Source organism: Pelodiscus sinensis, chromosome 9, assembly GCF_052426305.1.
Source record: "Pelodiscus sinensis isolate ZL-2025 chromosome 9, ASM5242630v1, whole genome shotgun sequence".
NCBI lineage: Eukaryota > Metazoa > Chordata > Testudines > Trionychidae > Pelodiscus > Pelodiscus sinensis.
This window is the reverse complement of record NC_143060.1, coordinates 40,939,830-40,963,194: the sequence shown is the minus strand read 5'-3', so window position 1 is coordinate 40,963,194 and position 23,365 is coordinate 40,939,830. Positions and strand designations below refer to the sequence as shown.

Below are 23,365 nucleotides of genomic sequence, written 5' to 3'. Positions count from 1 at the left end.
AATCCTGCTTCCAACATTTTTGATCATGTGTCTTACTCGTTGGTATCTCAGTCATCACCAAAAATGCATACTCTAAGGCAGCCATCGGGCCTAGCACTTGATTTTCACATGTGGCCATGGATGAGTTAAGTGAGTTGGTTTGCCCAATTCTTCTGGGTTGCTGCCGGTTTGCATTGGGTCCTCCTGCTGCCAGTTCAGTGATAGTAATATACGACTGAATAAAAGCTGCAATCCTATAAATCCCATCGGGTAATTTTTCGTTCAAAGATCTATAGCACCATAATCAATGGCGTCTTCTAAGTTTATAATACAATGTATCATTCTTTTGATAATAGTTTTTAGTATCTTACCTGTTATAAGTATTGTCCCCTCAAAATTCGTATCCACCAGGGGACAAATCCAACTCAAGTTAGTGGGAACATTCATATGAGGCAGGTGAGCAGAATTTGGACCGCATATACATCCCATGCAGTAGATGATTACATAGTATGGCTGTACACAACTGAAGGCTACGGACTAGTTAGACTGTTTTGAGGCCTGCTTTATTATTCATCATATGCACATTGCATTTTGAAAACTACCATGAACTATAATCCATTAAAAAAAAAGCATATACAGAGTACATCACGGGTTCTGGGATCTTTACTATTTTCAAAACATATCTGCATTTTAAAATTTCATTATGTAACCACCACCTGTTCCTATTTTCAGCCTAAAAAAGAAAATTGTGAGCATTTGAGGGCATGATATCAAAAATACCCATTAAATCTGAACAAGCATGAACAAAGTCAGGCACTGACTATAAGTCAAATTCTGCACCATGAAAGACAGAGGGAGTTTTTTGGCTGACATCAATGAGAGCAGCAGTCTACAGTACAGTAGTCTGGGAACTGGAAGGTAAATTCCAGCTCATGGAGACATAGATACCTTAGCTCTGATTAAGCAGCTGCTATAAAATGTAGGGTATCATGGCATGAGGACAGCATGGGCTAGCTCCCCCACATATAATTCTCGCCAAGCCATATATATGCATTTGGGGTAGCTAGCTTGTCCTGACGCTTGTGCTACCATAGCTACACTGTTATTTGAGGGATAGTTTGATCAGTGAGAGCACAGGCATATCTTCTTGAGCTGGAATTACACTTTCCAGATTCAGGGTAGACGCACTCCATGGCCCTGATCTTCACTGACAACCTTGTAGATCAGGAGTGCACAACAATTTTTTTAAGGGAGGTGACCACTCCAAGAATTTGGTAAGTGGTCAAGGATCACACTTTTCTATTATATCAATGGAGGAAGTGCGGGGTCTGGGATGGAGGTTGGCCAGGAGGTGCTTACTTGGGCGCTCCCAGCCAACAGCCCAGCAGGTTCCTCAGCCAGGGTCCCTTCCTTCCATGGCGGCTGCAGGCACCATGTGTGGCTTTGAACACAGCAAGGCTGGAGAGGTACTTTGTGTGGTACTTTGGCCAGAAACTGGCCAATGGGAGCTTTGAGATTGTACTAGGGGCAGGGACAATGTGTGAAACTGGCCAATGGGAGCTTTGAGATTGTACTAGGGGCAGGGACAATGTGTGAAACTGGCCAATGGGAGCTTTGAGATTGTACTAGGGGCAGGGACAATGTGTGAAGACAAGAGTGTGGGAGTGGGCAGGCAGGGAGCCTGGCTGAGGCTCCCAAGGCCAGATCAGGTGGCTTGGTGAGCTGGATCTAGCCCACAGACAGTATGTTGCCCACCCCTGTTGTAGATGGATCTATGAGCCTGCACTGAGCTTTACTGAAATCCTGAGGTCAACAGGACCCCAGGTGGGCACAGAAATTTGCCTGTGAAGTTCTCGGTGCAAGAATTGGAGCATAAATTAGTCTCATGAAAATCAGGTCCTCAACTTTCTTTGCACAAAGAAATCTTTTCTTGTTAAAGATGGAAACATTAACAAAGTTTAGAAAGGAGTGTCATATGAAACAACTATAAACACCTGGCATTTATATATTGCCTTCTTACTTTTCCCATGTTGGAAATAATTATCTGCTATAACGTGTAGAACATCTCCAATAACTAGCTAATAGAATCTCACTATAAAATTTATTTTGCATTATTGTGTAGAAAATGTGTCAATTAGAGAACCTAAAATACTATTTATAAACAAACAAAATTAAAAGCTTGCTAAAACTTGTATTCAATGTTCATTGTTTCTTTGTATTTGTTCTAGAAGAATCTCAAGATAGGAATAATCTTCATTTTTCCAAGATAAATCCTGTCAATTTTAGGATTTTCCAATTCCCACAAGCAGTGCTATTACAAATGCCAGGTTTCCACATGTATATATTAAAAATATAATAATTTCATTTTTTATCTAGAAAGGAGAAAAATATTAAAAGTTATTCAAAGAAAATATCAAATTAAATTCTATTTGAACATCAGTTTTACTAACAAGTACATAACAAAGGTTTTGAAAGCTGTACCAGTTTTTCACAAGTTGATAGTTAAATAGAATTGATGTAAGTGCAATACTCTTTAAAATTTAGAAAAGGAGTCACTCTGAAGAAGACTGGAGAAAGAGTGAAGGGTGGAAGCTGTGTGTCTAATTAACAATGCATGAGGGTTTTAAATACAGGTAACCAGACTACAAATATGCAAATTAGAATTTAACCAGGGTGCTGTGTTAGGAACTGTATACTTGAAAAAAGTCTCATGGGATGTTTTGGGATCACATCAGTTTCCCTCTCCTGAAAAAGAGCACCTCCAGCAATAGTCCCCATCTCTCAACACTGTCACTTATTCAACGTCACTTCACTGCCACTAATTGAAAATTTATCCCAAAGAAAAAGTTAAGGGATGACCTGATAGCAGTCTATAAGTACCTATTTGGGGAGAAGATTTCTGATAGAAGAGCACTCTTTAGTTTAGTGGACAAGGTTTTACAAGATCCAATGGCTGAAGTTTAAAGAGAGATTGAGAGTATGGTACACATTTGTAACAGTGATTGTAATTAATCAATGGAACAACTTACCACATAATGCGAAGAATTCTACTTCACTTGAAGACGTTTTTAAATCATGACTGGAGGTTTTTCTAAAATATGCACTAAGGGCCTGATATAATCATAATATAGTTCTTAAAAGAATCTATTAATTGATCTTCCTGCAGCACCCTAGATTTTGTGTGTGGTGGTTTCCCATTGAGTGCTGACTCAGATTCATTTCAGTTAACTCAAGAAGTCTGACAAAAATCACATTCCAAAGTGCTGCAAGGTATATTTTCAGCAGTATGAAAAATAAATCATTTACATTTTATGTTTTAAAATATGTTACATCAACATTACCTTATTAGGTGGATCTTCATATTTCTCTGAAAAATATAACCAAGAAAATTATGAGTCTTCATTTTACTTCTTGCCTTTGCTAAAAGAAAAAAATAATTCTCCATATGAACTGTAGCTGACATTTACCTTTCTTTTTCAACCAAGCATTTGCATCAAGCATTATGTACGCTAATGCCTCCCATCCTACAAATCCTCCCATAGTTTTGACCATCCACAGGCTGGGAGAGGTGTCAAATAACTGCAGTCCCAGAAATATGGCAGCAACTAAAGAGCAACAAAACAAAGCAACATGCACTTAATATAATACCATCAACCATTCTAGATTCCATTCACAATTTTAACATTTTCCAACATTTTCAATTTTTTTAAGGGTGATTGTTTGATCTGCAAATACCAGTTGTTTGGAACGCAGAATTAACAATGGTGATATAACCCACTAGTTGGTGTATTTTATAGATCCCACTCTGTGCCCTTTCTACGAATGTATGAATGTGGTACAGCTCCAGCTATAGAAACTCCTGCCCCCCACTTCTAATTTCCTGTCCATCAGTCAAGATGAAAACAGAGAGTTAGCTCTTAACCTCAGTGCCTTGATCGATGAAGACTGGTGAGGAGTGGTGGGTAAGTGAATGCCACAGATGGGGTCTAAATGACAAGGCACTACACTTGGAAGAAGGAGGAGCTAATGAGAATTTCTTCCTCATTAGATCCTTGATTTAGTAAAGCACTTAAGTACAAACTTAATTTTAAGCACATGTTTAAGTCCCAATCAAGCCTTCCAAGTTAAGAACAGGTCCTGAATAGGGTTGATCTTTAGCAAAGTGTTTTCCTGAATCAGGGCTGGACAGCAGACCGGTTAGGGTTTTGTTCTCTTCTTCCCCACCTTTCTTCTTTTTCAGTAGGCCAGGAATAGCAACACCAGCAGTGGTAGCAGCAATACCTGCAGTCCCCATCTGGGAACATGAGCAACAGAGCTGGCTGGTGGGCCAACTTGGCACTTTTGCCTTGGCAGTTTGGATACGGTGCCAGCAGCATTGCTGATGTCAGCAGAAAACAAAGGCTGGCTGGCTTGGGAAGCAGAACCAGTTTCATGCCAATGCGATATTTGGCAAAACACTTCCAATTTATGTTCTAAAATGTTTAAGGTGTTACAGTTTCCTTACATTTTGCTGTGAATCAGTGCATTGTTATACATTCAAAATATAATCAAGGCAAATAACAGAGAATGCTAAGAATTAATTTTAAATTACAAGAGAACCCACATTAATTATAAGTCATAATTACAGTAATAATAATCATATTTTCATTATTATTGCACTTTACATCAGAAGACCTATTAATATTAATTAAATTTAAATACTTGTTAAGTAAAGGCTTTGGACTCTGAATCAGACTCTGTAATAGTTTAAGCAATTTGTAATGGAGCAACTGAAGACAGAAATGAAGACACTTGCTCAAAGTAATATAGCAAAGTGATGGGAGAGCTGGGAATAAAATGCAGGAATCCTTACTAATGGACAACATTTTTTTTCCTCCTGTGGAAAATTTCAATGTAAATGAAAAAAATTGTTTTCATTTACATTTTTCACCAATAGTTTTGACCTGTTGTGAGAAAATGAAAATTGCTTGAAAACCACAATAGTTTTAATTTGGAACCGCAAACCTCACTGAAGTTGTGAGTTGTTAAGTTCTTCATGTCCCCATTCTCTTCGCTAGACACAGGATTCCTTGGTCAGACAGCATCTCCCATGATATACCAAGACCTCTAATTTTGGTGCATCATTGGGGTCCCATGGCTGTGGTCAAGTTTGGGAACCTCTCTGCAGGTGTGTCTAGACTACATGGCTTCCCAAGATGAGGCAGGATGACAAAGGGAAATGAAGTGGTGATTTAAACAGTCACCACTTCATTTACATCAAAATGGCCGTCACACTGTGCCGATCAACTGTTTGTTGGCACAGCGCGGCAGTCTAAACGGGGATTTGCCGACCCCAGAACCCTTTGTCATTTCATGAGGCATAAAGGATCTGACAACAAAGGGTTCTGGGGTCAGCCAATCCCTGTCTAGACTGCCACGCTGTGCTGACAAACAGCTGATCAGCACAGCGCGGCGGCCATTTTGATGTAAATGAAGCGGTGATTATTTAAATCGCCGCTTCATTTCCCTTTGTCGTCCTGCCTCATCTACATGGCTCCGTCGACGGAGCCATGTAGTCTAGACACACCCTGAAAGAGGAAAATGGAATCTGTAACTCTCATGCGAACAGCAGTAGCATTTCTTAATTGAATTAAAAGTTCTTAGCTGCAACTGAAACATTTTCAAAGTATTTCAATGAAAAATTTTCTGTGGGAAGCAGACACTTTTCACAAAAGAAGTAGTTTAATCAAAAAACATTTTTCTGTCAGACTCCATTTTGATGACATTTTCTTAGCAAGTCTTAATCCTGATTCTCAGTTCTATTCTATACCAGACTCCTGCCTCTCCAACAAAACTGATCAATAAGATGAATATAATATTAAAAATGAAGTAGTAAACCCAGTTCAACAATTCTGGCTTGAATATGTGGGCACTCCCAAGGAGCATCTGTAGTTGTTATAAGTTTATTATATAAACATTCAAACATCAACTTACCAGCCAGGACCTTTATGACGAGAGCATTTAGAGCATGAAACCAGTTAAAAATAAATCTCCTGTTGGTATAATAGAAAAGATGTGTACTTTTATGTTAAAGTGGTGTGATATAGTAGAATTTTACTTCACAATGAAAAACAGACTGTACAGTGAATAATATGCCAGACTAATTTTTCAAAACTCCTACGAGATGATAAACCTCTCAGGGAAACACTGTAGTTCTTAAGGGTATATGATATCATTACATTATTTTGCATGTGAAAACCAGGACAGAAATGGTAGATGGATCTCATAGGAAGGATTTTCCTATAGAGAACTGCAAAAAGCACTTCTGATTTGCAGTCAGTTACTGAATGCTTGTGCTGTACACAAAAAGTAGCTTTTTCAAGATCCTCTTGCGTTCTCCTACTTTTTGCACTTTCCTCCTGCTGGCCTTCTCACCCTCCAAGACATTCTCACTCTCTCTTGCTCTACCTTCCAGAAATTCTCCATTTGTCTTTTACAATCCAATTTCAAATTATAATTCTTGTAGACAATGTTCAGAGTCTGATAAATCATGCACTACTTATTGTGACCCTAAAACTTCTGAAGACTCCATTGTTCTCTTAAGTGAATAAAAAAAAATTAACACTCCCCAAATTTCAAGGACACCTGACTGTGGAATTCTGATTCGGATTCACTTGTAGTGGAAATGGGTGTTAGCAAGAGTGGATTGGAAGAGAACGAATGCAGTGAAGTGAGATGTTAATTTTTTGTAAGTGGAAATACAAGATGAATCTGAGTTACTATTCCAATATGTGGTTTCAGGGGGTGGAAAAGAGCCAATCAACATATGAATCAAAATCTTTCATGGATATCAAATAAGTTGTTGCAGATCCTAAAACTGAGGGCTTAGAGAGCTCTTTGGTCTAAACGAAAACTAATATGATCTTGTATCCAGAGACAGGTAGATACACTGATGACTACTTCAGCTACCACTCTTTAGCATGCTTAAAACGATGACTGCAGAATCTTGGGAAAGCTGCTTTTCTAACATGTAGAAGCAATCATCAGTCATGGTATAGCGCCTGTTAAATCTGCAGAGGTTGGATGAACACCAGCTTGTCACAGTACTCTCCCTGGTCTAGTGAGAGGCCACAGCAGTAGTAATAGGGGCTTATGGGTTTTGTTGTTGTAGGATGAGGGAGAGTCAGACCCACAGTAATCCCCTGCTCAGACTGAGACTCTGGTCACACGGGTGACAGCATAGAGGTTCTCCAAGTATTGATAAACAATTGGTCATGGAGGAGCAGAAAGATACACAGACTAGGACAAACTGCATGCACCAGAGAAGGAGGCAAAAAGAGATTCCATCCTCAAATTGGGGAAATATCTTACTGACACCGAACAAACTAGGGGAGAGCAGGAGAAGAGTTTATTAATTGGGCTGGTTTCCTTTTTCTTTGTGTTAATGTAGAAAAAAATGGTAAGAGTAGATTAGAATTTGTTTCCACTGCTTGGCTTTTAGGGTTTTTGTGTGTGTGTTTTGTTTGTTTACCATCTCTGGTCTCCACATTTGCTGGAAGACCTCCAGGCTTTCTATGGAAAGGGTTTAGTGGTTGCAGCTATAACAGTCATTCTTTCTCCAGAACAGAGAATTAGTCATTGAGTTCTGTAAGTGTTCTCAAAACCAAACAATAAAAGTTTAACACACATAGCAAAAATCCCTTCTCCTTTCAATTGCTCAACTAGCACTCATTGACTCTTGTGATAGAATCGTTTCACTAGTTCTACATTTAGTCATCCAGCATAGACAGGGTCAGAGCCATCCTAAAGCTTTCTGGGGCCCTACGCAGCATTATTAAATGGGTGATCCTACACTCCATTGAAGTCAGTGTATCAAGGGAACACAGCCACCATCCCTGCCTGCAGAGTCCTAGAGTTCCACCCGCACTGCTAACATACACAGGTCTATGGTGTGTCTGTGTATACTAGGGAAGTGTGAGAGACAGTGAGTGCACTCAGAGGCGACTGCTGGAGAGGAACACAAGGGAGGCACCAGCCACGTGACCATCTCATCCCGTGACTCATCCCCATTCCTAGCAAGAGGCCCAGGGACAACTTATCCTAAGCCCTCCCCAACACCGCCCTACTCCACCCCTTTCCCTAGGCCCCCACTCTTGCTCTGCCCATCACCCCGCCATCCCTTCTCCCGAGCGATGCGGCCTGATGGACTAGTGGGGCATTGGATGCTGGTAGCAGGGGTGGCCCCCTCCCACACTCACTGACAGCAGGAAGCAGAGTGACCCAGCCTCAGCCTGGCCTGCTCCCCCAGCTTCCAGCCACGAAGTTCTGCTTCTCTTCACCAGTGAGTGCAGAGGGTGGTCCCACTCATTGCTCTAAACTCCCTTCCCCGAGCAACACAGTGGAGAGCTGGGGGTTGGAGGGCACAGCAGGCTGGGATTGCATCACTTTGCTTTCCCCTCCTAGTGAGCGTGGGGGTGTGCGTGCTTACCCCTGCTGCTAGCACCAGGCCCTCTACTAATCCTGTGGGCAACCTTGGGTCCCATGGAGCCCCTCAAAGTGTGGGACCCAGGGTGATTGCTTGTTGTGGGTTTGGCTTGTAACTTGTTGCATCTTTGTCAGGGTAAGCAGGGGTGATGGGGGCAAGAGGCAAGAAGGGACAAGTAGGAGCAAAGGGAGCAAGTTCAGGGATGCACAGCAGGCCCAGACTGCATGCCAGGGATCTAGTCACACAGAGAGTCAGGGTTTTGTTAGGGAGTGGCTTCTTTTGGTCTTGTTTGAGACAGGATCAGCTTGTATTTTGCATTATTAAATGTCTTAAATGTGGATGCTGATTTATGATGTGGAAGTTGGCAACCCTCAAGTTTTGCTCCTCCTAGTCCCAGAGACTGAACAGCGCAGGCAGGCAGGATACAGGAAGGAGCCCCACTCTGGGCAGCATTGAGCTGGGCTGCTGTACAACCAGTGACTAGCTCTGACACTCGGGGCTCCCTGTCCCTAGGGCTGGGGAGGCAGGGCCAGAATCTGGAGCTCTCAGCCAGCCAGCCGAGGAGCAAGTGAGGGAGGGGTTGGGGAGAAGCCTGCTGGTCCAGTGCACAGGGATCAGAGTCCAGCCATGGCTAGTAAGGAGAAGCCAAAGCCCTAGCCCTTTGCATTGGTCCCTTGCCTACTGCACCCTGGGCTGCAGGTGCCCAGTTTGCTCGGCCTAGGCAGACTGGGTTTGCAGTCTCAATGGGAGGGTGGGGGAAGGACAAGGCAAAGGATACCAAAGTGAGCGGTCCAGCCTGCCTCATGGTAGCAGAGACGAAACCCTTTAAAAGTGGGTGGAAGCCATAGCAACTATCCTTCTTTCTATTTTGTTGCAAAGAAGCCCTATGTGAAGTGAGCAGCTGTATTCAAAGGTCTGTTTTCTCCTGCTGTTGCACAATTCTTTACCCCAACTAACTTCCAGCATATCACCACCTATGGATTTGGCTTCAAAAATCCTACAATTTTCCCTCCGGCTTGACTGATCCACAATATAACAAGCGTGTACTTTTTTTGATAAACAACCCAAGTTTAAACGTCCATTCTGTTGAAGCACTTACGTGTACATACCTCTTACTTTCAGGAGAAGGCCGGAAGCAAGCTATCACTGGTTGAAAGAAGGAAAGAATCATGACAATGCATCCGATGATACCATGGTCGCTTGTATCCTGTGGAAGAGAACAGCGCACAGCATTGACGTTTGGGATTTGGTTTCTTAGCTGCTGCATTTAACAATGTTTCTTGACAGTGAAGGGCCCAATCATGCTCTCAATTATACCAGAGCAAACTTGGACTGACTACACTGAAGTCAAAGAAGTCACTCCAAGGTTATTCTGGTCCACCTGTAAGTAGAATCTGGCCCTTAAATTTCACTGTAAATCCATCAAAAGGCCAGTGCATAGCAATTAATGTTTATTTCCTGCAGAAATCTATAGTTTTAGCTCCACATTATGTAAAGTTTTGAAATAGGTTCCACTCTCTCCCACCAAGATAGGGAAACAAAGCAGACTGGAAATGTAAGTAAGAACAATACTTACCAGAACACCAATCAGAACCTCTTATCCTAATCCCTTTCCTCCAAATTTAGCTAATTCTGGTTATTTTGAGCAGCATTTTTTGTTAAAGGAAAAACTTGTGTTTTGAGAGGAAAAAGTAAGAATATAATGTTACAGTATGTTACACAGTGAAATAGGAGAGGCATCATAGACAGGGAGTTTGGTCACTAGCTATATGGCCTGATCCTGTAAAGCCACCAGTGAGTGCACAGCTCACTTTCACAGGCAGCCCCATTGCCACTGCTCCAGAGTAAGGAGTGAAGTATTACTATTGCAGGATCAGGACCTGTAATTGCAGCAGGAATTGCACAAGCTTGAATCCAGATCTAAAGCTTCTCAAGGTTGGGAGAAACTCTGATTCAGGATGACTACGTAGATAGCCCCATCATAGACAGGATGTTCAGTGAAAAACTTTCCAAGAGTTTCAGAGATTCAGAGGGTTTGGCTCTGAACTTCTGATTCAGGTTCATCTCTGACAGAAATAGGATAGGCAGCTTTGCATACTAGGGAAAGAAGCAGTGCTCCCTCTAATTTTTTATGTCCATGTGCCCTATTATGAGGTGATGTGTGACATCACTTCCATATTGGTGCACGTCACAAAATTCATTCTGTAGATGGACAGTGTGTGGCAGGGATGGGAGCTGAGGAGTTAAGAGTGTGGGAGAGGACTCAGGGCTGGAGCAGAGGGTTGGTATCGAGGAGTTAAAGGTACTGGCTCAGAGTACAAGTTCTGGCCTGGGGCCAGGCATGGAGGATTTGGAGAGTGGGAGGAGGCTAGGGATAGGTGTGTGTGTGTGGCGAGGAGTGAGTGTTCCAGATGGGAATGCTCTCACTGCAGAAGTTCAGAGCCAGGTGAGAAGCGCCTCTCCATGGCTGCAACAGATCCAGCAATGCCTGTCTGGAGAGAGGCACCACTTCAGCTATGTCTAGACTATAGCCTTTTATCGGAAAAAGCTACACAAATTGTGCTCCGCAATTTGCGTAGCTTTTTCCAATTGCTTTTCCGGAAGAGATTTTTCTGCCATTTGGCCCCGTCTAGATAGGGCCAAATGGTGAAAAAGCCTCTTTCGGAGGAGCCCATTATTCCTCATAGAACGAGGTATGCAGGGCTTCCCAAAAGAACGCATCTGCTCTTCTGCATAAAAAAGCGGAAAAGCAAACACATTCCCTGGATGCGGTGGGGTTCTTCTGGGATACCAAAAAACCCCTGCAGTCTAGACATGCCTTCCATGGCCTTGGTATGTTAAGGGTAGTCTGGGTTGGTGCCTCTCCCCCAGCCACAGCAGCTCCACACAGGGGCTGATGTGCAGTGGTTCCTCTCCTCACTGAAGCCCATAGCCCCTGCATGGGCCTTAATAGGGTGCTGCACAGCAACACAGTTTAGAGGAAACTTAGGAAAGAGGCCTGTATATCTTAGAGATGTGAAACAAACAAGGAAAGACAAGAGGTGAAACGCTGAAGACAGAAGAGGTAAAGAAATCATTTCATCAACTATCCAGTATATCATAATGGCAAGAAATAAACAAAACGAATGATGGAATCCCAGGTTTAGAAGGCACCACAAGGGTCATCTTGACTAAACACCTGCCAAAATGTGGAATGACACGACAAGAGAAATTATATTGCATATGAACAATTTTCTTAAACTAGCAAAAGGGCATAAAAATCGAACAGCAGTGGGTTATAAACTGGAAGGTCTTTAGTGAAATACTCTGTTCTGTATTTAAATTTGGAGGCACCAAGATGAAAAGGAAAAGTTTTCTTTCATGTGTTAACCTGGAAAGTTGGTGGGAAGAAATTAGGTAAAACTTACACTGTTCCATCCCATTTCTTCTACAAAGGCCAGCACAAAAGCAGCTATTGTTTCTGCAACAGTTATCACCATCAGAAACAAATGAATCTAAGTAAAAACAAATGACAGGTTACTGAAACTCATCCATAGCATATGTTAATATGTTTGTTGTTTTGCTGAAACAGTACAAATTATTCTATTTTTATCTTTGATTATCAGTTAACTCATGCCGCTTCACAAGTGTGTGTGTATTGTCCAAACAGAATTTCTTTCATTTTTTTAATGACACCACTAGAAAACATTGGTTAGTGTTTGCCAACTAACTTTTTTATAAATAGTTTGCAAAATGTCTATCTGCAGTCAATTAATTAACTCTTTTACTGTAAATATTTGAACTTTTAGAAAACTCTACCATACAGCAAGTCATATGATTAATCAGCAGAAATGGAATTCTCAAATTTATCAGCCTATCCCAAACTATCAAAATAGCTATAATTACCATACTTCTTATTAAACCAAAGGCTTATATATAGTTAATTAATAATTTCAGAGATTTATATAAAGCAAAAGGAGAGAATTTTGCCTCTGAGGAGGAAGTAAACATAGCAACACCCGTCCTCTTTCATCCCTTCTCTACCTATGGTACATCGATGACATCTTTATGATCTGGACGCATGGCCAAGAAACACTGGAGATATTCCACAGAGATTTCAACAACCTACACCCCACCATCAACCTCAGCCTGGACCATTCTACACGAGAGATCCACTTCCTGGACACCACAGTACAAATCAACAATGGAAAATTAGACAGCACTCTCTACAGAAAACCCACCGACTCATACGGTTACCCACATGCTTCCAGCTCCCATCCAGAACACACCACACGATCCATCGTCTATAGCCAAGCCCTTCGATACAACCGCATCTGCTCTAATCCCACTGACAGAGACCAGAAGCTTCAGGATCTCTACCAAGCATTTATAAACCTCAACTACCCACCCGGAGAAATAAAAAAGCAAATTGAAAGAGCCAGGCGAATACCTAGAAACCATCTACTTCAAGACAGACCCAAGAAAACCAACAATAGAACACCACTTGTCATCACCTACAACCCCCAACTTAAACCTGTCCAACACATTATCAATAAATTACAGCCTATACTGGAACAGGATACCATACTCCAAGAGGCTCTGGGAGACAGACCCATAGTCTCCTATAGACAACCACCTAACCTCAAGATGATTCTTACCAACAACCACAGGACATACCACACTAATACCAACCCTGGTACCTTCCCTTGCAACAAACCCCGTTGCCAGCTTTGTCCACATATTCATTCTGCTGATACCATTATTGGACCTAACCAAGTGAGTTATAAGATCAAGAACACATATTCCTGCGCATCCAGAAATATAATTTATGCTATCATGTGCCGAAAGTGTCCGTCTGCTATGTACATTGGACAAACATCTCAGACACTTCGCAAAGGATTAATGCCCACAAAACAGATATCAGACAAGATCACAAAGAAAAATCAGTTTCTTGCCATTTTAACCAGAAAGGATACTCTCTCAATGACTTAATCACCTGCATTCTGCTACAAAGACCTTTTACATCTGCACTTGAAAGAGAATCCTCTGAACTGTCATTCATGTTAAAATTCGACACTCTCCGGGAAGGAATGAACAAATACGCAAACTATCTTACCCATTACCAAGATAGCTTCCCCAATTATCACCTCTAATACCATTAGCTCACAGACTTCCCACTCTCCCCACCTCTAATATCATCAATTCACAGACACTTACCTTCCTACCTCCCCCCCCCCCGAATCCCCCTCCTGTTCTGAAATGTGATTTGTCCTTTTCATATGTGTTCATTTTTTTAATTGTATCCTTTGGTATATATGGTTGTGACTATTTTCTTCCACTATTTGATCTGAGGAAGTGGGTCTGGCCCACGAAAGCTCATCATCTAATAAACTATCTTGTTAGTCTTTAAAGTGCTACATTGTCCTGCATTTTGCCTAGGTATCTAATTTTAGTTACCAACAGCCCAATGTTTTGTGCTCACTTATGACAAAGTCACTGGGAGCATTTGGATTGGTGCTTTTCCGGGTGAGTAAGAGTTATACAATCTATCCCCAAATTAGAACATTTTGCTTTAAGTAAGCTTGGTGAAATTGAAAACTGTAGACCTAGAAACCAAACTGATTTGTTCAGCTGGTGAGAAGAGGATTGTTAGCTGCTGGGAGACAGGGAGGGATGGAGTACAATTCAGATATTATGGTCCTCTTCATAAATTTCATATAGTCTCTGTCTCCACCTGGTGGTAGCACTATATAACAACAATATCCCTTGGTTAACATATCAGGTTCTGTGGCAAGTCAGTCTATTTAGCAAAAACATTAACTAATGAATATATAGTCTTCAAATTTATCATCTTCATCTCCCTGTTTGGACCACAACATACATATGTATTCCAAGCAATACACAGGACATCTTCAGGGTTTCAAGATGGGTATGTCAACTGCTTGAAAATAAAGCTATTTCTATTTGCACCATTTAAAAAAAAAAAGGGGGGGGGGCAAAATGTGGTTCCAAAATACAGTAATATCATGTAGAACAGGAGTGTAAAATTCATTGTACAAAGAAGGCTGAATTATATCAAACAGTGGTCCACAGCAAGAGCTCCCAAATTTAGGGTGATATAGTCACTTTGACCTATGCCAGATGACAACTGAGCTCTTTGGTGTGCAATTACTCAATTTCTATCATAAGCATGTTCAGTACATGTGCAAACTGGGTATGTGATGGCATGGTTACATCTGAAAACTATGACCCTTAAGTGCTATTGTTAAGCTTTAGAATCAATGTCATTTAGATAAAGAAGGAAGTTCGTGCCTGTCTTAGCTGCCATTTCTAGCTGACAAGGACAGAACTAGATTGTTCTGCTTTGGGAAGATTATCTTCTCACCTGCACAGAGAGTGGGCTGGGAATTTCAGAGACTCCTTTGAAAAATCCCAGAATATTAACTTATTTTTAATAAAAGCTTCCACTCTCAAGAATCTGAATCTACCATGAACATCAAATAGATACATTCAGTGGCCAAAAGTCAGATCAACATCCCTGGTATTAAGAGATTCTCCAGGATAACAGCTTCTTGTGAATTATGTCCAATGAATGCATCACTCTGAACACTCAGGCCAGCACAGTCACTGTGCATTAATTTTACTATGAAAAGATCTATTGCACCACGGAGAATATTTTCAGCGAGACTTTCCATAGAGCTGTGTGACAATCTTTTGATAACAATACCCTTCACTGAATAGTAGTGAATAGCCATAACTTAGACACATGAAATACAACAAGAACTTATAAAAATTACAGCCAATAGCTGTGGTGTAACCACCAAATTAAGGCAATAAATTGAGATCTTGTTCTTAATTCCCATGGTTGTGACTAGGCATTATAAGTCAAGTGGTGTATACAATGACCCTCATTAATTTATTTAGCAATAGTGTGGAAATTCAAATAAAGTTTTAGTTAACAGTGATTATTTTACTTCTTAGACCCAAGTTTGTCACCATTGCAGGAAGGGGAGGAAAAGGTGGTTCTAAGCTACCCATTTATACTTTCTCTGACCTTGAGTACACAGGGGTGCAAAAATAGTTCCCTAGGAAAAATGCTCTAATTTATAGCCACAGAAACATCAACTAAGTTATATTCTGCCAGTGCACTGTAATCCAGCTCTACCCCTCAAACCATTGATATGCCTCTTCCTAACACTGGAATAAACCCTACAAAAGGTTGACAGCAAGTGAGGTAAATTGGCATTCTTTACTTACAATAACAGAAGATAAGGTCTCTTCCAACCCTAAGGAAGTCATCTGCTCAAAGCAGGACTGACCCCACCTAAATGATCCTACTTAGGACTCTTTTGCAGCCTGGCCTTAAAAACCTCTAAGGATAGAGATTCTACCACCTCCCTATGTAACTCATTCCAGTGGTTCACCACCCTTCTCCTGAAATAGTTTTTTCCAATATTCAACTTAGACCTCCCCCACTGAAACTTGAGACCATTGCCCCTTGTTCTGTCATCGGCCACCACAGAGAACAGCTTTGCTCCATCCTCTTTGGAACCCTTGTTCAGGTAGTTGAAAGCTACTATCAAATTCCCCCCTCACTGTTCTCATCTTCAGTTAAATAAACCCAATTCCCTCAGCCTCTCCTCACAGATCACATATCCCAGCCCTCTGTTAGACATTTTCCAACTAGTCCACGTCCTTTCTGTAGTGGGAGGTCCAAATTGGATGCAATACTCCAGATGAGGCCTCACCAGTGCCAAATAAAGGGGAATAATCACTTCCCTCAATCTGCACGCAATGCTCCTACTAATGCAGCCCAATATGTCGTTAGCCTTCTTGGCAACAAGGGCACATGATGACTTATCCAGCTTCTCATCCATTGTAATCCCCAAGTCCTTTTCTGCAGAACTGCCGCTTACCCAGTCATCCCCAGCCTGTAGCAGTGCATAGGATTCTTCCTTTCTAAGTCCTTGTTGAACCTTATCAGATTTCTTTTGGCCTAGTCCTCCAAATTGTCTAGATCTCTCGGGACTCCATCCCTACTCTCTAGTGTATCTACCTCTCTTGCTAGATGAGTGTCATTCACAAACTGCTGAGGCAATCAGGTTGGGTAGGCGTGACTTGCCCTTGGTGAATCCATGTTGACTGTTCCTGATCACGTTCCTCTGCTCCAAATACTTCAAAATGGTTTCCTTGAGGACCTGCTCTATGATTTTTCAGGAGATTGAGATGAGGCTGACCAGCCTGTAGTTTTGGGGATTCTCCTTTTTAAAGCATGGGCCCTACATTTGCCTTTTTCCAATTGTCCAGGAGCACCCCAATAGCCAACGACTTTGCAAAGATAATGACCAATGGTTTTTCAATCACATTGGCCAACTCTCTCAGCATCTTTGGATGTATAAGATCTATCCTCTTTGAACTTGTGCATGTCCAGCTTTTCTAAATAGTTCTAAACTGTTCTCTCACCACTGAGGGCTGCTTACCTCCTCCCCATACTCTGCTACCCAGTGTAACAATTCTGGGAGCTGACATTGTCTGTGAAGACTGAGGCAAAAAAAAAAAAAAAAAAAAAAAAACCACCAAGCATTGAATGCTTAAGCTTTTTCCACATCATCAGTCAGTAGGGGTATGTCTAGACTACATGGCTCCGTCAACAGAGCCATGTAGATGAGTTTACTAGACATAGGAAAACGAAGCGGCGATTTAAATAATCGCTGCTTCATTTACATTAAAATGGCCGCCGCGCTGTGCCAATCAGTTGTTTGGCGGCACAACAGGGCAGTCTGGACACGCTGCGGTCGACAAGGGAAGCCTTTGTCGACCGCTTAGTTATGCCTTGTGAAATGAGGTTTACCGGAGTGGTCGACAAAGGCTTCCCTTGTTGACCGCGGTGCATCTAGAGTGCCCCGCTGTGCTGCCAAACAGCTGACTGGCACAGCGTGGCAGCCATTTTGATGTAAATGAAGCAGCAATTATTTAAATCGCCACTTCATTTTCCTATGTCTAGTAAACTCATCTACATGGCTCCATCGACGGACCATGTAGTCTAGACATACCCTAGGTTGCCTCCTTTTCCCTGGTCACCTTGTTGCTATCATATCTGTAGAAACCTCTCGTTACCCTTCACAGCCCTTGCTAGCTGCAACTCCAATTGAGCTTTGGTCTTCCTGAACACACCTATGCATGCTTGAACAATATTTTTATACTTTTCCCTAGTCATCTTTCCATATTTCCACTTCTTATAAACTTATTTTCTGTATTTAAGCTCACCGAAGATTTTTCTCTCAAGCCAAGTTGGTTGCTTACTATATTTGCTATTCTTTTTGCACATCAGGGTGGTTTGTTCCTGCACCCTCAATAAAGCTTCTTTCATGCAAGACATTTCCTGAGTTGACCTTTCCTAAAGCACATTGATCTCATTTTCTCTCTTATTGTTTACCCAAATAATGTCATGAGACTAATGTTCTATAGTATTCAACATTGTTTAAATACTCTCTTCAAACATTACAGATGGTCATACTATTCATATAAATAATATTTGCTACAAATTTAGCATCTTTGTAGGGTAGTGAATTATTTTTCTCTGTTTTGAGTATTACCAACCCTGTATTTTGTTAATATAGTCATTGTTCATAACCATTTACTGAATATAAAAGATCCAGGTGCTTTTCTCTAATAAGTGGCATGACCTATGCATTTTATGAATGTGTGTACACAAATACTTCTCTTTGATCAGTTATTGTTTAGAAATGGCTTCTCTATTTTCACAGCAAAATCAAAGAGGAAATAGAAAAAACTATTTCTTTTCACTCATTTGCCCAGTGTGTCGTTTTGTTTTACCAGTGATGCTGCTATAGTAATTCATATCTTTTATTCGATTTATTTTCATACCTGAAACCAAATATCTTTCCCAAGGAGAGTTGTGTTGATAACATTCTTCAAATACTTAGCAAATATCATTCCTAAACTTCCCGTGGTCATCCAGGCTATCAACATCAGGGCCCCTTATGAAAAAACAAAAGACAATGAATGGATTATATACAAAAATTCTAAACAGTAATTCCAACCTTGTTCTAATTACAAAAAAAATTGAAATCACACCTGCAGGTACTACTAAGTAAGCAGAAAACACAGACAAGAATATTTGTGTTAGCTCAACAATAATGCTACACTTCAAGCTTGATCCTACAAGATGCTGAGTATTCAGGCCACAATTCAGCAAAGCACTCCAAAAAGTGCTTTACAAGAAGTATGCTGGTAACTCCATTGACTTCAATGAGACTCCTCAAGTGTTTAAAGTGCATTATTGGATAGAGACCAGACTAGTCAGGTGTTTCCAGGATTGATCCCTAAGAGATTCTTTCTTCTGAAATAATTAAGCTAGCCAGTTGGCCAGCCAGCCTGCCTTCCAGCTGGACTCCCTCCTTCCCTATTAAGGAACACGTGCAATAGCATGACTGAATTATTAAAGCTGTTAGAGATGTGTTACAGGACAAACTTTATTTTAAATATTAATATTCCTTTAACATTGAAACTCTCACACTAGGGCTTGTTTACACAAACAATTAGAATGAAAAAAGCTGTGGCGTGACAGTTACACTGCAGTTGGCCAGTGCACACCAGTGTCTCATTGCTGTTTGGAGTAAACTAATATTTGCATAGACAACCGGAGGTCAGATGCAGATCAAAAGGAAGCTTTACAAATGGTCAGAAACTCTAGTTTCTTCAGGTTGCACTTGCTTATTTTGCAATGGTGGAAACACAGGTCATCTCTAGAAGTTAGAGACTTGTATAAAACTTAGCAGAAATGGCAGCCTTTGAAAAAAAATCACACAGATGATGCCAAGAACTCAAAAAATTGCAGGATTGATGCACTTTTTTTTTTTTTAGTTATAGACTTTGGTATATAATTGTATTTTATGTACAAGTGAAGCATAGTTGAGTCAGCTACTGGGTCATTATACATTTCTAACCTCTCTCACCCTCTCTCGGTTCTTGTCTCTAACTCTGTTTCTGAGCCTGAGTCTCTCTAGAGGGGATCTCTTTCCTCTCCCTGGTACACTCTTCTTTTCTAAACCTCTCCCTTTCTAGTCATCTTCTTTCCTATAATAGAAATGCAGAGCAGTAATTTTCACATGACAGTGTCACAAAATGTGTCTCTTCATTACTCTGTAAAAATTAAGAAAGATTTAATAACAAAAATCTAGGTGATTAATATGACCAGGCATACTATCATGAAAGAACCATGTAATTTTACTGAGTTTCAATTCAACTATATAGATAATGTGTAGAAATATGCCATTCCTAGGAAAGAGGTATTTGTTTTATAACACATTTTATAATGCATTGAAGACATTCTGTACAGAGAAATCCCAAATCTCAAATCTTTTTTGGGCATAAGCCAAAGAAAACAAATGTCCTAATATATGGATTTCAGAAATCCTCAAATCTGTTTCTATTCTGTATCATTTAGTTAAAGATTAATCTTTTTAGCTTTAATGATTGCAATTGATCTTCCTTGAAACATACTGGAGAGCATTATAAACCCATTAGTAACTACAGTACTCCATATTACAAAATATTTCTTGTGGAATTAAAATGATTATGTTATTTTTGAAAAATCACACAGGAAAGATCAGATTATTAATGAGTTCTGGAAAATTAAAGATAATCCGTTGTGTGGCAGAAAATCAATTTTCCAGTTTTCTAGATCACTGTGAAATACAGGGGATTATCAACTGTATAATATAAATCCTCTTCTCTAAGTTTCAAATGCAAGTCCATGCTCAATTTTATTACTATTATTTAGCCTTTTTACAGTGTCAGCTGCAGAAGATAATTACTTCACATAATTGATACACAGACTTCCATAAAGCCATGCTAATTTACACTTGCTAATTTACACTTGGTTTGCAATGTATTCACCCTCCCCCCAAAACAGATGGAGATTAATATCCATTTATTAAGTTAAAGAATCGTATGATGAATTGCAGAATATAATAAAGTGCGCTCTCCTATCTCCTTCCCCGAGCTCAGTACTCCATCCACTCTAGGATTTATTCTAGCATTCCAACCTGAGAAACTTTAAAAAATGGAAGCTGTTGGATGTCCATCCCTCAAATGTGGAATTTCCCGCCATTCCTCTAAAATGGGCAAATTTCAGCCTAACACCAATTATCTAGACATAAAAATGACATTAAAGTACAATATGATCTGAATCTGCAGGACTAGAAATAGGAGCCTTATTTCATAGGAAAGGATGTGATTATGAGCATATCTATAAAACAAACACTTTCCCCTTTAAAAGTTTAGAAGCTGTAGAAACCATTTTCATATTTAGCTAGAAGCCATCTTGTATAACAGAAACCATTTCAGCTTTTCTCTCAAGCACGTAGACCAGAGTGAACTTTCTGTCACCCCCTACAGGATAGGCTATTTGTATGTGTTAATTGGGCTGGTTGGGGCAGGAGATGTACTCCCTCGTACCTGTCTGCCATCTTGTTGATAAGGCTTTGTTTTTCCAAATTTAATTGAGGATTTCTGTAATTGGATGCCCTAACATCAGACTGTTTGGCTAAGGGTATAAAGATACTAGGATTGATTGTATTAGCCAGCTTTACTGGGCCCGGCTCTGCTGGGACCACGTTTGGCTCATGCTGTGCTTTATTAATTAATAAAGCTGTTTGTTAGCTGCCTAAACAGAGAGGAGCGTTTTTTTTGCTTCAACAAAAGGAAGGGATGGATAGCTGATTCATCCAGTTACTTTCTTAAAAATATTCTTACCGTGAGCCTTAATAATAGAATGTGAAGAATCGGTGGCTCCTACTGCTTCATAGCTTGAAATATTTACTTTCCGAGGAGTGATGAAAGGTGTCCTAGAATGAATGTGTATCTGTCCTGCAAACATTAAGCAATCATTATTCAAGCTATTGGTCTCTTTAAAATAAATCAATAATAAATATATACAAATTATTCACTGGCCAAGAGTAATCAGTTAATATGGTATCTGACGCAATACAGGAGGACATATCGCAGGAACCAAGAATGTGCACAACCGCAGCTTAATAGTTTTGATTTGGAATCTCTTCTACGATAGCTCCCCCAAGATGAGGCTTGTTGTTTTAGATTCATGTTTAGATGTTTCAGATTTTCATTTGAACGTTTGTCCACAGAACATGAGGAGAGTCAGAAATTGGTGTCATGTCTATGGGTTCAACTCAGATGGGCTACTTCCGAATAATAAATATTATTCAGACACTTATGGTCTTTTCTGGCATTTGCAGAACATGTAGCTCATAGTATCAGAATTTTTCAACATTTTATCCTTTGTTCTTTGCATGTAGAGCACCTAGACCAATATTTATAAATGTGGATGCCTAAAGTTGGGCTCTTAAATCCGTATTTGAGAGACTAAACAAATGGCTTAGTTTTCAGAGGGGCTGAGTCCCTGAAAATACCACTGTAGACAAAGGCACTCAACAGACTGCAGGATCAAACCCTAAATTTGTAAATTTCTTTGGCTTAGATTTAATATTTGGGTGGCCAAATAAAGGTTTATAGTGATCTTCTGGTGTCGTTGAGCCACTATTTCTACTGCAAATGCAATGGCATTTGCCCTAATTTATCATTGTTTCTTGGGGTTTAACTATAAAATTATCTTTTATCTTAATAAAAAAATTAGGAATTTAACAGGAAGGCAAAAGAATCCATGCTGGCCAATTCATTTGCAGAACTGAATCTTAGGGAGAATCTAAAGAGCGAGGCAATGTGTATTCTATATGTGTGATTTCTGGAACACACTAATGTGTTGTGCATTAATTTGCCCATGTAGTGCTCTGAAAGGTCCCTAGGGAACTTTGATGTAGTAGTGTTTCAAACAGCATTATGATAAAGTACATGTGGAAACTTCTTGTGTGCACCAGCAGAATCTACACAGACCAGTTAGTGCACACAACAAGCATATGCTTTAGAATCAGACACTCTCTCTCCCCTCAAGATGCACATCACTTCACCAAATATATTAGCCCACAGTGGCAAAGGTTTTCCTCAATCCTTCACCCCAATGTTTTAATAGGCTGCATTAATCATGATGGGGCTGGAATCCTGGGCCAGGCCACATCTGAATTCAGCACAACTCAGGTAGATGGGTGCAAAAGGAGTTTTAAATTATATTTACATGACCCACTTCTATCCTGTCCTGATACCAGGTTATGCCCTCAACACAGCGGCCTCAGAGCTGTTTTAAGTGACAGCTACCTGTGCATGGTCTCTGTGCCTCGTCTCCCTCCCCACAGGTCTATTTGGGCATGCATGTGTGTATGGATGCATTTTTGTGCACACCCTCTGTTTACTCTTCCTTTTGGACTTTGCAGGATAAGGTAATACTTACCAGCTGTTGATGGTCCATGGGCCAGAAATATGAAGTACAAACTGCTAGCGGCTTTTAACTGAGTTGATATGGCGTTTCTTGTAATGAAGGAACAGCTGATTTTTCCACTATTAAAGGAAGTCATTGTGATCTGCACATCACCCTGAAATCGGAGTATCTGTAATTACTAAAACATTCATCACACTTGTTAAACAAGTGACAGAATTTGTAAATTGTTTAGCAGAAATAGCACCTATCCTAGCAATTGCTAGTTACAAAATTTATTATGAGCTAATAGGAAAGAGCTATTTATAGAGTTTTGTGATATAAATTACAAAAAAAAACCCAACATTTTAAAAATTAAGACAAGACTATAAATTTATTTTCCCTACATAGCTGCAAGAGGCATAAACAACAAAATTCTGTTGACTAGTCTTACATTTCTGACCAGTTAAATGTTTAGCAGCATATTGCTTGTTTAAGTTTTACTGCATAAATCAATGAGTAATCCACATTTTATTTTCTTCTCTGCCTATCTTGGTCTTTGTTTAGCTATTAGTCTTTGCTAATATCAGCTC

At 40.3% G+C, this 23,365-nt stretch overlaps 1 protein-coding gene across 1 annotated transcript in view; it reads right to left on the bottom strand.

The window, feature by feature from the left end:
* Positions 1 to 531: 531 nt before the first annotated feature.
* LOC102446348 (ferric reductase 1-like) overlaps positions 532 to 23,365 on the bottom strand; it is a 49,758-nt gene continuing 26,924 nt past the window's right edge. Inside the window, exons 8-16 of the mRNA XM_089780543.1 lie at positions 22,809 to 22,950; positions 21,203 to 21,316; positions 18,311 to 18,423; positions 11,851 to 11,937; positions 9,553 to 9,650; positions 5,953 to 6,011; positions 3,447 to 3,584; positions 3,321 to 3,346; positions 532 to 2,351 (exon numbers count right to left, since the gene is read on the bottom strand). Coding sequence (XP_089636669.1) covers positions 2,262 to 2,351; positions 3,321 to 3,346; positions 3,447 to 3,584; positions 5,953 to 6,011; positions 9,553 to 9,650; positions 11,851 to 11,937; positions 18,311 to 18,423; positions 21,203 to 21,316; positions 22,809 to 22,950 — 867 coding nt within the window. The 3' untranslated portion in view covers positions 532 to 2,261. The remainder of the gene's footprint in view (positions 2,352 to 3,320; positions 3,347 to 3,446; positions 3,585 to 5,952; positions 6,012 to 9,552; positions 9,651 to 11,850; positions 11,938 to 18,310; positions 18,424 to 21,202; positions 21,317 to 22,808; positions 22,951 to 23,365) is intronic.